We start from the raw sequence: 18,993 nt of genomic DNA, 5'->3' as shown, positions 1-18,993 counted from the left end.
CAATAATCCAAGGAATACATCTTAGTCCTTGTTACTTGTTATGCCTTGCTGATAGTGACAAGACTCGGCTTTGTCCACCGAGGATGATCTTGAAACAACGAAAAAGTAGTTAGTTAGTCTTCATCTATTTTATTCCTAATCTTCTATTCGTTGTTCCCTAGTTTGAAGTGATTAAGACTTGGGTTCTGATGCATGGTCATTATCGGTGTCATTGTTTAATTTTGTTACTAAGGAATCCAATTTTGACTCACAAAGGGGCGTGCTTTTGGATGGTGTTTCAACACTCCGAAGGGTATAAATAGCGGGACCTTTCAATAAGAGTCGGATCCTTGCGATAAATGCAAGAATGACAAGTGTAAAAAAAATCTAATACTTCATCATTTCTCAATAGTGATGGAGTAATACGACATGCACTAAACTAAGAACACGGGATATACTACAATAGATCGAAACGATGACGATGATAACACTATAATCTCATCACTTTTTCTTGATGACTGAAAAGCCGAAACAAGATGACTAATTCTTCAAGATCTTTAAATATCCCAAATGAAGTATATTTTTTTTGTGTTTCTCTGGACTTCCCTGAAGATCTTAGAACATTGCTAAAGCTTTCGTTAATTCCCAGAGTATCTTAAAACTTCTTTAAAGTTTGTTCAATTTTCTTGAAGTTAATTGTACCAACCGGTCAGCACTCGTGTTTATTTCAGTTACCGTGGGGAACATCATTTGTGATTAGCCCCCGGTCCCTTTCAAATTGTATCATTATTTGTGTACGGTCCTTATATTTGAAATGACGTTTCACAATCATCTAGTGGTGGCCGATTTTCATTCGAATAATCGATTAATCGATTAACGAACCGAAAAGTAAAATATTTGTAATCGATTATATCATGCCGATATAAGCATTAACTTCTCCAGCGGATCATCACCCATCGTTTCAAACATATGCTGCACTCTCATTGGAGGAAAAATGACAGCACAGCGAACAAAAAATAATCTATTAGTTGTTAATCGAATAATTAAAAAATGGGACATCTCTGATTTTAGTGTGATTGCTTTGATAAAAAAAAAGTGCGCAAAATTTCATCTCTGCCAAGGGGGCAGCAAAACCACAAAATTACCTTGCATACGGGGGGTATTAATTGGATGAAAGGGACCGAGAAAGAGGACACTAAAATACCTAGTATTCTGCTTTGATTGAACTGCCAGAAGTTCACTGAACTTCCCTTATGTTTTCGAAACTATTCTTAAGTTCTCACAAGTCTCCTTGAAATTAATTTAACTATCCTAAAAATTTGTAAGCTTCCCTGAAATTCTCTGGACATCTGTAATGTTCCTGAAACATGTTTGAAGTTTTCTGAAATTTTCCAACCTCCCTAAAATACTTGGAACTTCTTAAAGTTTCTCAAAACTCTGCAAACGTTTTTGGTGCTCTCCTGAATTTATCGACACAAATCTTCACTGATCTTTTATGGTGTCCAAATGTCAGAACGTTTCTGAAGACATTGTGATCGAGATTTTGACTGCTCTTAAGGTGTTTCGCTGTGAGATCCTTATTCTCGTAACCACTTCGAAACTTTAAGTGCACAAATATCAGCTTCTATGGTGCGTACCAAAATGAAGATCAAGATTCCCTGAAGTGCCGACAATTTTACAGAACTTTGCTATCTCACAGTGTGCACAAGAAACATCACCTTCTCCGCCTTCTCCTTTCATTTATGGGAACTTCTTTAAAGTTCCTACTATTTTTTGGGGCTGCTCCTTAATTTTCTCGCTACTCTTCTGTTGATGTTCCTGGAGTTGCCCAGAAGTTGATAAAATTGCTCTAAATATGTCTAAACTTCCCAGCTTTTTCTGCGTATCCGTGACTTTCTTGAAACATTTTTCTTGATGAGACTATTTTTAAGTTTTTGAACTATTTAAATGCTCGCTGTTTTTCTGAATTGAATGAAACTGTCCTTAGGTGCTTGACATTTTTGGAACAAATCTGAAGTTCTCGCAATTTTACTACAGCAATGGAAGTAAAGTTTCAAAATTAAATAACTTCGAAGTTTCTCATCTTGTCAAGTTTATATGTTCAGATGAATTATTCAAAAACAATTCCGGAGAACTTTGAAATTTAGTCGTAATTGCTTTTGTAAACAAACACGTAAATCACCGATTTCTCGCGAATAAAAGCTCAATCTTGCAAACAAACTATGGAGGAATCATTAATCTACCTGTTTGTGGTGTAAGTTTTTTAGATTGAGCCTCGGATTGAGCTTTTATTCGCGAGAAATCGGTGATTGACGCGTGATTACGCCCCAATCTTGAAGTTCTCCGGAATTGCATAGCCTAATAGGCACTGTTAGAGAGGGGGGCTTATAGCACTCCGTCCCCTCACTCATATTGATGGAAGTGAAGCTTCAAACTGAAATAACTTCGGTGTTCCTTATCTTGTCAAGTGGTATGTTGAGATATGTTATTCAAAAATACCTGGATAGGGGGAGCGAATTACTGTATCCTCTCCACCTCTCACTCATATCAAAGGAAGTAATGTTACCGACTGAAATAACTTCCGAGTTTCCCATCTTCTCGAGTTGACTGGGGGGTTATTGAAAACATTTATTATAATAGTTATATGTTAAAGTTAAACATATATAGATAAACATTTATTATAGTTGTTATATGAAGCTCATTTAAAACTAAAAAAAAAATAAATAAAAGAATACAAACTCAAAGCCAAAGAGTTGTAATCACACCAACTGCTTATGTGTTAATAACTTTTCACTCAGTTGTTGAAATTTATTCTAGAATTTATTTTTCTTTGAAGTAATTGAGAGATTAGGATCATAGTTTACTATAGACATGCAAAGAGTAGATAAATCTTCAAAAAAAAACTATGTTTCGTCAACTTTGTGCAAAGATATTAGCAAATGAGCAGTTCGTGACCAAAACTGTGTATGCCAAGCATGGTTGTAATGACTAATGAAGAGATATGTTTGATCAAAATCATCAGTCAGTATAGGTACGGTTTATGTTAGTTGGCATGATAGGCACTCAAAACCAATAGAATTTATTGTGAGCCGAAAAAGCACTCCACTGGTATTTTTAATGTGATTGATAATAACATTTTTCATTGTGGCAATAGGTTCTATTGATTTAGTATGGTTAATTTTTATTCGGGCCAATAAATATATATCTACGGCAATTAATTTACAGGAACTTACCAAGTGGAATAAAAAATCACCCAAGAAATTGAGATGGGTTTTCGCGGAAACCTACAGATAACTATTTTTACTTTTGTGCAATGCTACTAGATGGGTTTTTAACGTTAACGCTTTGACAGCTTTTTGCAAATTTGTAGCAAATCGTTACTGCTTGCTGTACTTTTCAGTAAAAATATTAGCTGTAACCTGACTTTCAGCAAATCATGAGTTTGCTGATCTTGTTCCAGAAATCCGTTTTGCTGGTTTTCATACCTTAAATTTAGCGTCCAATTACAGTTTTTATTCAGTTTCAGAAATTATTTTATTGGGAAAACTCGCATATGGATCCACCCTACAACCGAAAGCCGCAACGCTCCGCAAGAAGTTCGAATAAGGGCAGAAAAGCACGAAAGCAAAACATGGGCTGCCTATGGCATTCTGCCCGTGCTGCATTCGATGCCAAACAAACTTTCAAAACTTTTCCTCACTGCCTTCAACGAACCAAAAACGCTGGAATAAAAAGAATTTTATTACACATCTATCAACTACACTACTCTCCTCAAATGCACTACCACTAGCTTGAAAGAAAAACTGTATTGTAGCTAGAAAAAAAAAACTTCACACAGCCAAGAAAATGTGCTCACTTGCCTCCCCTCCGTCAGTCGGAGAACCCGTTTTTCCAACACATCAAAACACCGCGACGTCGTCGTTGCTTGAGTGCGCTAATAGCGACGTCTCGCTCGCACCCGAAACCATTCTATAATAATAGCCCACCGTCGTTTCTCCTTTTATTGACGTTCGTTCTTTTTGCTTGTTTCTTTCTTCCATGCATTCTTTCTCTCTTTTGATCCGCACACACAGGTCCATGCGATGGAAGGGGAAACATAAGGCCGGGTTAAGAGAGGGGTACTGTTCGGAATTGTTGGAAGGGGCGCTCGCCAGTCGTCGTCGTCGTCACTGTAGCCGTCAACGTTCAAGTCGTCGTATGTATCGCCGGCGAGGTTCTTGGTATTATTGTTGTACTACTAGCAAGAAGACCATCATCGGCCGGAGGCAACATCAGCAAGAGCAACAGCAACAGCAACAACAACAACCGTGGGGAGGGGAGAGTTTCTCCCACCTTGGTGCGCTGGTCCGTGGGCCAATAAAGCTGTTTGCCACTTATGATGTCATCAGAGGAGGACACTGATTCTTTCGGTTTATACGTCGATAAGTTGCTAAAGAAAAACAAACGAACCAGACAGCGCGTAGACGCGGGAGAGCCAAGAAATAGTTATTCTTCGATACCGAACTTTAGTTCCAGACCGTCGTCCTTCATGAGCGGTGGTCTATACGGGGCTATTTTTAGCCAAAGCCAGCAGCATTTCGGTGGACTGTTTGGCTACGGGCCAGCCAACAAGATGCTCAACGAGCTCTTGGGAAGACAAGTGAAGCAAGCACAGGACGCCAGCGATCCGGACAGTATCAGTATGCTATCATCGATTGAGGCAGCCAATGCAGCGGATAATAGCAATACCCCAACGAGCAAGCATGGATTCGAGAGTACGACGAATCTGAATAATAACAACAACAATAGCAGTACGGCTAACAACAACACTAACAGTGGTAATAACAATTCGCCCACGTCAGATGGATCTGCAATGATGGGTCGAAGGAGTAGTAACAGTCAGATCAACACTGCCAATAGTGGCAGCAACAACAACAACAACAACAGTAACAGTAACAGCAGCAGTGGTGTTATAGACCTTGACGGTGGTTCTAGAACACCACAGCCGAACGATTTGGCGCATCACATGTTGCGCAACATCCTACAGGGCAAGAAGGAGCTGATGGCCCTCGATCACGAGCTGCGAACGGTGAGCAACCAGAGTTCGGCCCTCGGCGACCGGATATCGCCCGATAATAACAACGTGATCAGCAAGAACAATAACATCTACGACATAAGCAAGTGCGAAACAGTGAACGGTGGTAGTGGTGATGTTAGTGACTCTAGTGAACTAGGTGCTAATAATAACAACAGTGCTTCAAACAAGGTGAATCAGAAGAACAGTGCGACCAATAATCAAACCAACAACAGTGATAACAACAGTCAACCTACTAGGCCAATTTCTCTGGACTCGAACAATAGCAATTGTGATGATATGCTAGCCTCGGAGCTGGCCCACACCGAGCGGCTACTGAATGGTGTTAGCGGTAGTGGTGGAGGTGGCAATGGTGCCGGTCGGTGTTCTAGTGTGAATCCCAAACAGGAAAAAAGTGATGTGATTGACGAGCTGGTGGCATCGCTTCCGGATGAGGTCGATGAAATCATGCCGTCACCTGCCTCGGGCAGCAATGGTGTGATAATTACCAAACAGGAACTGGATATGGATGATTGTCTCGAAGATAAGGATCGGGACGATCGAACGCCAAGTCCGGCGCCGAGTAAGAACGATTCGGAATCGCTGACGCTGAAGCGGGCACGAGTGGAAAATATCGTGTCGTCGATGCGTGCCAGCCCTGCCCTGTTGGGTTCCCAGCAGGGACAGGTCAATGGATGCAAGAAACGGAAGTTGTACCACCCGCAGCAGCATGATAATAGCGCCGCTGAGCGGTATGCTGCCGCAGCTGCAGCCGGATTAAATCTCGGTCTAACGCTGCAGAACTTCATGCTGGGTGCCAGTGCCGATCAGGATGATGACGACGATGATATGGAAGTCACTCCGCACATCCATCAGAAGCGCGTCGAGAAAGACGTACTTAAGTCCCAGCTGCGATCGATGCAGGAACAGCTCGCTGAAATGCAGCAGAAATATGTGCAATTATGTTCCCGGATGGAGCAGCAGTCCGATACCCAGGAGGTGGACGACAGTGCGAGTGACATCATGGAGGACGACTCGAACCACCCGGACCTGTCACCGGACAAGTCTCTGATCCAGAGTTCCCCGGCATCGACGCCGATCAAGGACGTGGGTAAGAACGCCGATGCGTCCAGCATGCTGCAGATGATGAGCAAGATGATGTCGGCCAAGATCCACAGTCAACTACCCACGCATCCGCACATGCAAGCCGGATTCAACGGGACGCATCTTTTCCTGCAGCATATGCAGCAACAAGCCGCAGGACTGCCACACGACGGAATGAGCCAGCACAACCAAATGAGCAATGCCGCCATGTACCAGAAACTGCTCATGGAACAGGAAGCGCGGATGGTGAAAGAAGTCGCCGAACAGCAAGAGAGGAACCTGCAAAATTCAAACCAACAACTGCTTCAGCAGCAAGCTCTGCAGCAACAGCAAATGCAGCAGCAGCAGCAGCAACAACAACAACAACAACAAGAGCGGAATAACAGTCAGCAAATGATGCAACAACAGCAGCAACAGCAGAACCAACCACCCCAACCACAGTTGCAATCTCCTCAGCATCAATCGAGTCAATCTCAGCAGCAGCAGCAGCAACAACAACAACAGCAGCAGCAACAGCAAATGCAACTGCAGCAGCATCAACAACAGCAGCAGCAGCAGCACCAAATGCAACAACATCAACCTCCTTCTCAGACGAACCACATTTCACCACCACAGATGCCACCATTGCCCCTCCTGCCACAGATCCCCAAGGGTTCAGCTATTCCTTCGGATTTGACCAGCCGGCTAAACATGATGCGATCGAGCATCAGCTCGGTGGGACCAATGTCCGGCACGGACCTGGAAGGCCTAGCCGATGTCCTGAAAACGGAAATCACTGCCTCGTTATCCAATTTGGTCGATTCGATCGTGACGAGGTTCGTCCATCAGCGACGATTCCTGGGAAAACAGTCGGAAGCAGCGGCAGCCGCCGCCGAACAGCTTAACAAGGACCTTATGATGGCATCGCAGCTACTGGATCGTTCCAAGTCGCCGCGGACTAAAGTGTCTTCGGATCGCGGACCCAACCCCAACAATAGCAGTAACAGCCAGTCAGGTAATGGACCAATGCTTAATACTAACCTTAACAGTGCACCTAATCCGAACGTGGTGAACCAGTCTCCGGCTGGAAACCCCATGATCCCCGGTCAGCAGGGCAACGTGCCCCGATTGAACGGCACCGCTTTTCCTCCCATGGGAATGCCGATGCACGTGAACAACGCGCCCACGCACGATCCCAAAACCTTGAATAACATGAACCAGATCAATATGCCACCTCATGTTCGACCTTCTCCTTCTACAGCTATGTTCCAAACGCCGAAGCCTCCGCAGAACCTCAACTCGGTAGCCGCCGCAGCTCTGTACAACTCGATGAGTGCCCTCGGCAACAGTCAGGTGAATCCCTTCTGTATGCCCGAGCCACGAGAGAATCCGGAACAGGCCGAAGCCCTGAGCCTTGTCGTGACGCCAAAGAAGAAGCGCCATAAGGTAACGGATACCCGAATCACGCCACGAACCGTGAGTAGGATCCTGGCCCAGGATGGAATCATCCCGTCCGGCAATCCGATCCAATTAGATCAAAACAATAGCAATCAAGGTGGCAACACTGCAAGCAGCAACAGCAACTTGAACAATGCCAACAACAGCAACAATAGCAACAACAATAATAACAATAACAACAGTAGTAAAAATAACAACCAGCAGCAGTTCAACAGCCAACCACCGAGCGTGCAAGCGAGTACCCCAACCGAGAGCCCCTCTCCACGTGGTTCGTTCCACCCGCCACCTCCGTCGATGCTACCGGTGTCGTTGCCGACGTCGGTTGCGATACCAAACCCCTCCCTGCACGAGTCCCAAGTGTTCTCGCCCTACAGCCCCTTCTTCAACCCGCACGGCCCCCCTCACGGTGGTCCCCATGGACCGCAGCCTTCGCAGTTCCACCATATGAAGGTGTCCTCCAGCCCGCCCGGTATCAACGGCATGATGGACCCACGAGATTCGCCTCCGCTACCGCACCCGCCCACGATGCTGCACCCGGCACTGCTGGCAGCTGCCCACCACGGCAATTCGCCCGACTACGGCCACATCCGAGCGTCGATGGACGTGAACGACCGTAACTCGGACTGCAACTCGGCGGACATCTCCTACAACGGCATGGAGCCTACTATATCCTTTTCAAAGCAAGTGTCTTCATATGGTTTCATGAAAACCCATTTACAGTACGATAATTTCATTTTAATTACTATTTGCATCTGACTTCAACGGCAGCACTCGTTTGGTTTGCCGCGCGACAGCGGAAGTGATTCACACCCTCGTCACGGTCCCAGCTCTCCTACTCTGAATTATTCAAACCGTCTTGCCACGTTCCTTCAGTAGGGGTTAGATAATTTCTTTTGCGTGGAAGGTGCGAAAAAAAAAGCGCTTACGTGAGAACCAGAACCGATTGCCTTTCTTTTGCTAACGAACTTTGCCGCTTGCCGCGCCCACCCCTTGCCAGACCAACCGACTCACGGTTGCTAGCTCGCACCGTTTTAAACATAAATAAATTAAAAGCATTATCCTTCTTCTTTTACCCCGTTCCTTGTACGATTTTAATCAGATTTATCGAACCGTTTTTGTCCGTTGGAACCTTGTCGGTGTGGGCTTTTCTGCGATTCGATTCCTACAGAATCGGCTGGGTACTTGTACAGTTTCCCTACTCCTCAGAAGGAACGAAACCGGTCGGTTCAATTACACACAAAAACAATAACAATAAGATTAGCGAAATACCTCGGTCGAAACCGTACGAGTGTGAGTTTCTAATCCGCGTCGCCCCCGGCGAGTCAGTTGCAAATCAGTAATCAATCACACCCGACTACAATTTCAACCCCCCTTCCGTATTATCCACCACACTATCAAAACAGCTGCAATTCCTTAACTCCGGTGTACTCGTCGACATTGACCCCGATGCACCTGCGCAAGGCGAAGCTGATGTTCTTCTGGGTCCGGTACCCGAGTTCGGCCGTCCTCAAGATGTACTTCCCGGACATCAAGTTCAACAAGAACAACACCGCCCAGCTGGTCAAGTGGTTCTCCAACTTCAGGTGAGTGTAGCGAACAGTATTAATGCGTATACCTATATCAATCTATATCTATTGACAATGACAAACACAAATCATCATCCGGCCGAAAGTATAGTTCGGTCCCGACAGCGGCGTTTTATGGCATGTGATTTCTCGGGTCTGCAGGAGCTTGAATTCGGGAGCCACTGTTATCAACTTAAATCTAATTCTTTAATTTTTTTAAACTATATCGGTTATCATATATAATCTGAAAAAGCTTCGTTTTCTGAGCACAATGATATTTCAAGACAAACAATTGAAAAGGCCTCAACTCTACATTGTAAACAAACCTCGTAAGGCCATTTTGTCGCGAACCGACAACGCAAACCAACCCGATTGTGTTTCTGGTTTCGATTCTGGTGAAAATGGCCTTACAAGATTTGCTTACAAAATGGAGTTGAGGCCTTTTCAATTGTTAGTCTTGATTTTGTTCAATCCCATAGACTTTCATCTTGATTTTTCAATCAAGATTTAAAGCTATGATGGTGATTTTCGCTAATGTAATCGCACTTATTTGAAATAGTTCCAGTGCACCGAAATTGATTAAATTTTTGATTTCGTTTCCATTTTTCATGCAGATTACAAATATTTATTTACCTCAATACCGCTAAAGAACCCAATTGGGTTGTTCAGTGGTATTGAGGGAAATGCATATTCGTAATCTGCATAGAAAATGGAACCGAAATTCAAAATTTAATCAATGTTGGTGCACTGGTTTAATTTTAAATAACTTCGATAACATTAGAAAAAAAAATCACCATCTTGGCACCCCTCGTTGGGACTTTGTACGGGAGCGAGCTGTCAACTCTAGTGGCAAAATATTTTGCTTTAAATCTTGATTAGATCGAACAAAAATATCGTTGTACTCAGAAAACGAAGCTCTATCAGATGACGTATAAAAACCGCTATATTTTTCGAAATTTGTCTTATATTTAATTAAATAATTTGAGTTCTGTAGAGGTACTTAATGTAATTGCATAAACGTAATCTGCATGTCAAATGGAGCGAAAGTCCAAAATTGTACCAATTTTGATTCACTGAAAGTATTTTAAATACATGAGATTACATTAGCAAAAATCACCATTTTAGCGCCCCTCGGTGGAACTTTGTACGGGAGCGAGCTGTCAACTATTGGCAAATCAAAGTTGGCACTCGTGGAGAACAGAAGAACTATGAAAGCGATGATGGTTTCGAAATTTTACACGGTGAGGTATACGAGTGCAATCTTTAAATGCTTTTATTTTGCAAATGGAGCATTTTATTTAAATCTGGTTGATGCTACGTTAGTAGAAAACTTAAGGACTACTCAATAGACATATAATATAGCAAAAAAAATTTTTTTCAGATTTTTAAGTGTATACATAGATTTCAGCTTTTCTACCACTATAGCAGAAACCAGATTTAAATAAAATGCTCCATTTGAAAAATAAAAGCATTTTAAGATTGCATTCGTATACCTTCACGTGGAAAATGTTGAAACCATCATCACTTTCATAGTTCTTCTATTCTCCACGAGTGTCAACTTTGATTTGTCAATTAGATTATGTAAAAATTTTATAACACATTTAAAAATCAAGATGAATGTCTATGGGATCGGTAAAAATAGCGTTGTGCTCAGAAAACGAAGCTCTTTCAAATGATGCCAATGCAAAATTCCATGTGACGTCTATTCGAAACCACATTTTGTTTCAAAGCAGGAGGGATTTCGACATAATCCATCCATCTGGATTCCAGAAGCTATAAATTAATGGAATATAATATGATCTCTGCGGTTTGCAACATAAATTGTTTTAAGCCGGGATCGCTGATATTCCGTGGTGCTTCTCGCGAGGGATTATAGACCGCTCGCTGGCTCGCTCGCACACACACATACACACAGAAGCACACTCGTGACCGCGTCAATTGTCAATTAATTAAATTGGAATATATAGTTATCAATTAAAACAACCACGGCCGGTGTGCGATGGCTATTTTTACGACTCGCTACCGACTAAAACTTGGGAGTCGATCCTGTGTCAAGTCCCGTCCGTCCCGGTCGTCTAACGCTGGGCGACCAGCGGGAATTAAATATAACACGGGGCAGGTGAGGTTTACGGGGGGTTTGGTGATTGATTGTGACGCACACTTTGAGCCTTCTCTGAACGTACATGTGAAGTCCACCGTCGAGTTCCGGCTCGGGGAGTTAATTATTCAGTGATAATTATGAGGATTTCTCTAATGTGCGGCGGTGCCTCAGAGAGCTAGAGAGACGGCGATTTTGCGGGAATAATTGAACTCCGGGGGGGAGGGGGTGGATTCGATTATGATGGGGGACGACTTAAGCTAATAGCCAATCAACGACGATGGATGTTGTATGTTATTTTAAATTTTTGATACAACGTAGTACGAAAGTAGGTTCAGGGTTTTGAAATTAAATATTTGTTGATTGGCAATTGATCCAAAAATTGTATTATCGAATCAAACAAAAGATAGGCTTAGATTTATGTATCCATGAAAACATTCTTAACTGCATTTTATTTGGTTTGGCTGTATTTCCTAAATGGCCTTCTCAAGATGTCTTCGGATTAGTGTTTCCATTTCCCGGCATTTTTTGGTGTTCTGGCTTATGACTCTCGGGAAATATTTTTATTCAGGGTCCAGAAAAGTATTAAGCTGTCTGGAGCTGAAGCTGGAGCTGCCATCGAATTTTCTTCCGAATTCTTCCGGATTTTTATTTATGACTACTCTGGAGAGTTTCCTTTGACTCAGAAGATATTTCCGAATTTTTCCAGAAGTCTCTTCCAGCTTTCCTATAAATTTTCATATGATTTCATCGGAAACTTCTTGCAGAAGTCCTTCTAGCTTTCACAATAGCTTCTTTTGACTTCCTCTGGAAGGTTCACTCAACTTCTTCAGCAAGTTTCTATTCAGTCGTTTTTAACTACCCCAGATTTTTTTTACGACAACCCCGGAAGTTTCGTCTTTTAGGCGTTACATGGAATTGTTTTCTGACAGCCAAGGCCTCCACCGCAAATTTATTTTAAATTTCGTGGAAAAATTCTTTCGATTTCTTCCGAAACGTTCTTCCCTTGGAAGATGTTCAAAATCCTCAGGAAGCTTCTTCAAACAATCTCCTAAGAAGTTTCATTTGACTCCTCTGGTAAATTTATTGTAACTTTCACCCCAAAAATCCGTCTAAAATTGTTTGACGGGAAACTGTAACAACGTGGGCAACATAATTTTTGGTAAATATTCCGGGATGTCCCGAGTAGGAAACACTATTTCGGATATTATTGAAAACATTCCACTTCTGAACATTGGACAGTTTCTAAAAAAAATAGGATTTTTGAAGTTCCTAAAACATTCTCTTCGGAGGATTCAGAAATTTGATCTCGGATTGAAAGATTTAAAAATAAAATCTTTGTACTCTTTGACTACCTTCGAAAGCTTTCAGAGCTTGCATTTAGAAGAACCCAGAAGATGCCATCTGAACATTCCAGAGTATGCTTTGCTTAGTTTCTAAAATTGGCCTTCGTATTCTGCCAAAACAAGGGTTTAGAAGATCCTAAAACTTGTCTCTAAAAGATTCCTGATCTTGTATGTGCAAGATCACGTGTTTAATCTTCGCTGAATCTCTGAATTGGTCTTCGGTTGCTCTGCCTTCTGAAATGCTCAGATTTGATAATCCAACACATTCCAGAACATGCCTTCTGATGAATTCCAACTAGATAACTTCTCTAAAACTGGCTTCACCAGAGGATCCCTAAACATGGTTTCGAAAAATCTCAGAACTTGCCTTCCCGAACTTTCGCAAGATCTCTGAACTGGCGAGCCTGTAGACAGAGCGACAGGGCGTCCACTCCATCCCATCCATTTGATGCATTCTGCTCGATTGGAATGAATTTTCCAAGCCGTTTGACATATAATCGATTGTTCCAACTTTCACGTTTCGTGACTTTCTCTACAGACCCTCTACTCTGAACATTCCGGTGGTCTTAAAAACTGCTTTTGAAAGTTCCCAGAACCTACAGTTACAAGATCTCATGACATGCCCGTGTCCAAAAAGTTCCACCAAAAGTTCCCAAAATACGGTTTCGAAAGATCCCAGAATTTGCCTTCAGATTACACCAAAAAATGGTTACCAAATATCTCAGAGCTTGCCGCTGGAATATTCCGGGTTTGGTCTTCGCAAGATGCCTGAGCTTGCCTTCGGATGTTTCTGAAAAATTGTCTCATGGAAGTTTTCCTGAACTTGCATTCAGTAAAACTCAAAATTAGCTATCAGATCTTCCCAAAACATTGCTGGCCTTCGGAAGATTCAATCCGGGGTAGATTCCCGATTGGGTCGTCTGAACATCGCTCCGAAGGATTCGAAAATTTGTCATCGGTCGTTCCGAGAACTTGCATCTAGAAGATTCCATAACGTTGTCTTCGGAGCTTGCAACTGGAAGTTTCCAAAACTTGGCCTCGGAGGGTCTTAGAACGTGCCTTCGAATTATAAAAAAAAGTCTTCCAAACATCTCAAAGTTAGCCTCTGGAATATTCCCGGTATGATCTTCGCAAGATACCTGAACTTACCATATGGCATTACTAAAAACTGCTTTCGAAAGTTGCCCTTGACTTGTATTCAGAAGATCCCAGAATTTTCCTTCGGAATATACCAAAAATGGTTACCAAAGATCTCAGGGTTTGGTCTTTGCAAGATGCCTGAGCTTGCCTTCAGATGTTTCTGAAAACTTTCTCATGAAAGTTTCCCTTAACTTGCATTCAGTAAAACTCATAATTAGCCATCAGATCTTCCCAAAACATTGCTTCCAATGATCTCAGAGCTTGCTTTTGGAAGATCTCTAAATTCATCTGTGGTAGATTTCCGATTGGGTCGTCTGAACGTCGCTCCAAAGGATTCTAAAATATGTCATCGATCGGTCCGAGAACTTGCATCTAGAAGATTCCATAACGTTGTCTTCGGAGCTTGTATCTGAAAGTTTCCAAAACTTGGCCTCGGAGGGTCTTAGAACGTGCCTTCGAATTGTAAAAAAATGTCTTCCAAAGATCTCAGAGTTAGCCTCTGGAATATTCTCGGATGATGATCAGATGTTTCTGAAAATTGTCTCATGGAAAATCTCTAAATTCATCTGTGGTAGATTTCCGATTGGGTCGTCTGAACATCGCTCCGAAGGATTCTAAAATTAGTCATCGGTCGTTCCGAGAACTTGCATCTAGAAGATTCCATAACGTTGTCTTCGGAGCTTGCAACTGGAAGTTTCCAAAACTTGGCCTCGGAGGGTCTTAGAACGTGCCTTCGTATTATCAAAAAAAAAAGTCTTCCAAAGATCTCAGAGTTAGCCTCTGGAATATTCCCGGATGATGATCAGATGTTTCTGAAAATTGTCTCAGTAAAACTCAAAATTAGCCATCAGATCGTCCCAAAACATTGCTTCCAATGATCTCAGAGCTTGCCTTTGGAAGATCTCAAAATTCATCCGTGGTAGATTCGAATCGCTCCGAAGGGTTCTAAAATCTGTCATCGGTCGTTCCGAGAACTTGCATCTAGAAGATTCCATAACGTTGACTTCGGAGCTTGCATCTGGAAGTTTCCAAAACTTGGCCTCGGAGGGTCTTAGAACATACGAATTGTAAAAAAATGTCTTCCAAAGACCTCAGAGTTAGCCTCTGCAATATTCCCGGTATGATTTTCGCAAGATACCTGAACTTGCCATCTGGCATTACTAAAAACTGCTTTCGAAAGTTTCCCTTGACTTGTATTCAAAAGATCCCTGAATTTGCCTTCAGATTATACCAAAAAATGGTTACCAAAGATCCCAGAGATAGCCGCTGGAATGTTCCGAGTTTGGTCTCCGCAAGATGCCTGAGCTTGCCTTCGTTTGTTTCCGAAAACTGTCTCATGGAAGTTTCCCTGAACTTGAATTCAGTAAAACTCAAAATGATCCATCAGATCTTTCCAAAAGATTGCTTCCAATGATATCAGAGCTTGAACTCATCTGTGGAAGATTACCGATTTGGTGTTCGCAAGATTTCTGAACATAGCTCCGGACGATTCTAAAAACTGTCATCGATCGTTCCGAGAACTTTAATAGAAAGAAGACCCCATAGCGTTTCAGGCCATGTAATCGAATGGCACCAGCACTTGCCTCTGGATGTTACCAAAAAGTTTCGAATCATCAAAAAAAAAAGGAATTAGCTTCTAGAATTTCCCTGGCACGGTCTTCGCAAGATACCTGAGCATGTCGTCTGACATTGCTAAAAACTGCATTCGAAAGGTGCCCCTAACTTGCATTTAGAAGATCCCAGAACAGGACTTTAGAAGACAACTTATCCTCGAATGATCTTATAACTTGCTTCTGGAAGTTCACAAAAATTGCCTTCAAGAGATCTCTGAATCATATAGCCTTCGGATTTTCCAAAAAAAAATCTCAAAGTTTGCCTTTAGATGATCCCAGAACTCACCCAGACTCGATTTCCGATTTGATCATCGCTCCGGAGGATTCTAAAAACTGTCATCGGTCGTTCCGAGAACTTGCATCCAGAAGAACTCGTAACGTTCCAGACCATGTCTTTGGAACTTGTCTCTGAAAATTTCCAGAATTTGCCTTCGGATTAAAAAAAAGGCTTCCAAAGATCTCAGAATATTCCCGGTATAGTCTTCGCAAGATACTTGAACTTGCCGTCTGGCATTAGTAAAATCTGCCTTCGAAAGTTCTAGATAGAGCTGGAATTAGGGCGTAACAGCTTTTGTAAACAATGACTTCTCTCGATGATTTCCAGTACCTCAAGGCTCGCCCAAGCAAAGCAATATCAACATCAGATAGGGGAAGTCTTCCTCTACCCGATGGTTATGTTGGTTCACGTTGGCGCGTCCTGTATTCCTAGAAATCATCGAGAAAAGCTATTGTTTACAGAAGCTGTTAGGTTTTTATTCCAGCTCTATCTAGAGTTTCTCTTAACTTGCATTCAGAAGAATTCAGAACACGTCTTTAGATGCGAACTTATCTTTGAATGGTTTCAATACCTGCCTTCACGAAATCTCTGAATTAGCATTCAGATTTTCGAATTCCTCAAAGTTGGCCTTTGGAAGATCCCATTTGCCGATGGGGTCTTTGCATGACGAACTTTCATCCAAAAGGTTCTAAAAACTACCCTCCGCAGTTCCAAGACCTTGCATTCAGAATATCCCAGAGCATTCCAGACTATGCCTTCGGGTGGTGCCAGAACTCTGGAAGTTTAAAAAACTTCTAAGAATTCAAGACATGTTCAGAATTTGCTTTAGCAAGATCACTGAATTTGCCTCCGAATGTTAACCAAAAATGGCGTTGCATGCATTCTGGAAACCATTCCAGGGCTTGTCTTTGCAAGCTTCCAGTACTTGTCTCAGAATCTTCCCGAAAGGTTCCAAAAACTTGCTTCAGAATTTCCTCAAAAGATGGCTTCTGAAGATCTCTGAAAGAGCCAAAAACTTAAGGAGATTCCTTTCAGATTATTCCAGCGCTTGCTTTCCGAAGATTCCAGAACTTGTCTCCAGATATTCCTGAAAGTGCTTTTGTAACTTTCAAGAAATTTCTTGAATTAATTTAGAAGATTTCAGAACTTGTCTTCGGATGGATCGATGAGCTCACCCTAAGATTTGTTGTTGTTTTAGTTATCTATATTTAAGATACTTGCAGCCATTAGATGGTTCATCTCTGGGAAAACTACCTTGTGATTGTTTCCGTTTAAGTTGCATATAGAAGATCCCAGAACATGCCTCCATGAGTTTCCAGAACATAACTTTTTGAATTTCCAAAAACCTGCCTCCAGAAGATGTTAGAACTGGCCTTTAGATTTCCTCAAAAGATGGCTTCCAAAGATTTCAGAACATGCCTCTGGAAGATTTCATATTCTAGATGTTTCTGAAAACTGCCTTTGTTTATTTCCCTGAATTTGTAATTAGAAGATCTTAGAACATGCCTTAATAACATTCCAGAGCTTGTCTTCATATGGTTCCAACGTTTCCTCAAAACTCGCCTCTGGAAGATTCCAGAACCTGTCTCCAGATGTTCTTAAAAACTGCTTTTGTAAGTTTCAAGAAATTGAATTGAGAAGATTTTAGAGCATGTCTTTTAATGGCTCCAGAATTTTCCCAAAGCTTGGCTTCGATGGATCGATGAATTCGCCATACGATTTTCCCAAAACGTGGCTTTCGATGTCTTTGGAAGATTACCGATAAGATATTCGCAAGATCCCTGACCGTCCATTTAGATGTTCCTGAAAACTACCTTTGGATGTTTCCCTGAACTTACATAAAAGATCCCAGACATGTTCAAATGGTCTCAAGACTTCCTTCTGAAAATTCCCAAATAAATTTCCTCAGAGAAATTTTAGAATTTAGATCTCCCCAAAAGTTGGCTACCAAAGATCTCCAAACTATGCTCTGGAAAGACCCAGAACATATGTTATGAGAATTCCCGATTTGGTACTCACAAAATCCCTGAATCTGCATTCAGAAGACCCCAGAACATGCATTCAGAACATTCCAGTGCTTACTTCGGAGCACTTCAGAGCATGGCTCTCAAAACAAGATTTAGGGGGATTCCAAATTTTTCCCGCGGAATTTCCCGAAACAAAACTTTGCTTGCCACTGAAAGATTCCAGAACTTGCTTTCAGAAGATCCCACAGCAATGTTTCTGGGAATCGTTTCCAGGAGATTCTGAGACTTGTTTTTAGTAGTTTGAATTTGCAGAATTATCCTTCGAACATTCCCAGCAGCCTATTTCAGAAGAGTTCCTAGAGCTTGCCTTATTCGTATGATTCCAGAATTTGAATGGTTCCAGAAACTTAACTTTGAAGGATCGCTGAGCATAACTTTGGAGGAACACTCAATTTGCCGTTGAAACATTGCCAGTCTGGCGTTTGCTTATTTCCTGTACATGCCTCCGGATATTCGTGAAAACATATTACAGAAGAACAATTCAGAAGATCGCAAAACATGCATTCAGAACATTCGAGAGCTGCACACATGCTCCTGAAACTGATCATAATATAGCTTCGGAAGACACCTGAATTTTCCCACGGATTTCCAAAGATGTTGAAACTTGCTAGTACTTTCTTTTGAAGGATTCCCGATCTGACCTTCTCAACATCTCGGAACGTCTCGCTGGATGTTGCTTCTGAATTCATGACAAAGCTTTTAATACGTTGCAGAACTTGCAATCAGAAGATCCTTTGGATGGCTCCGGAAGTTATTCCGAAATATCCCAGAAATATGGCTTTCGAAGATCGTTGAAACAAAATCAGTTTTCACCTAAACATGGCTTCCAAAGCTTTCAGAACTTGAATTTGGGAGACTCCACACCTTGTCTTTGGAAAAATGCCGAGCTGACTTTTGCAATAAATTGCCTCCCAATGTTGATAAAATCTGCCTCTTGATGTTGTTGATGAATTCACGGCAAAGCTGTGGAAAGTTCCAGAACTGGCATTCAGAAAACCCCAGAGCATGTGCTTAGAACATATCAGAATTTGCCTTCGGGATGGCTCCAGAAGGCATCGTTGAAACAAAATCTGTTTTCAACAAAACATAGCTTCCAAAGATTTCAAAACTTGCATTTTGGAGACTCCGGAACTTGTCTTGGAAGAATCCCGTTCTGACTGTTGCAATGAATAGCCTCCTAATGTTGCTAAACTCTGCCTCCGGATGTTGGTTCTGAATACACGACAAAGCTTTGGATAGTTGCAGAACTATATCAGAATTTGCCTTTGGATGATGGCTCCAGAAGTTATTTCCGGAAATTCCAGAAAAATGGCTTTCGAAGATCGTTGATACAAAATCTGTTTTCAACAAAAAT

At 42.1% G+C, this 18,993-nt stretch overlaps 1 protein-coding gene across 6 annotated transcripts in view; it reads left to right on the top strand.

Annotated features, from left to right (window-relative positions):
* Nucleotides 1–18,993, top strand: part of pros (prospero) — a 444,583-nt gene that overhangs the window by 385,008 nt on the left and 40,582 nt on the right. For 4 of the 6 annotated variants that reach the window (XM_065216651.1, XM_065216654.1, XM_065216652.1 and 1 more), the window contains 2 exons: nucleotides 4,053–8,239; nucleotides 9,002–9,156. In XM_065216651.1, the coding sequence (XP_065072723.1) occupies nucleotides 4,355–8,239; nucleotides 9,002–9,156 (4,040 nt within the window). In that variant the 5' untranslated portion in view covers nucleotides 4,053–4,354. Of the gene's footprint in view, nucleotides 1–4,052; nucleotides 8,254–8,976; nucleotides 9,157–18,993 lie in introns of all 6 variants that reach the window. The other 2 variants (XM_065216656.1, XM_065216655.1) reach the window with 2 other exon arrangements.

This window comes from Ochlerotatus camptorhynchus, unplaced genomic scaffold, assembly GCF_037179485.1.
Source record: "Ochlerotatus camptorhynchus isolate MF236.1 unplaced genomic scaffold, CSIRO-AGI_Acam_v1.1 ptg000066l, whole genome shotgun sequence".
NCBI lineage: Eukaryota > Metazoa > Arthropoda > Insecta > Diptera > Culicidae > Ochlerotatus > Ochlerotatus camptorhynchus.
The sequence above is the reverse complement of the archived record's forward strand: the minus strand, read 5'-3'. Positions and strand labels throughout refer to the sequence as shown.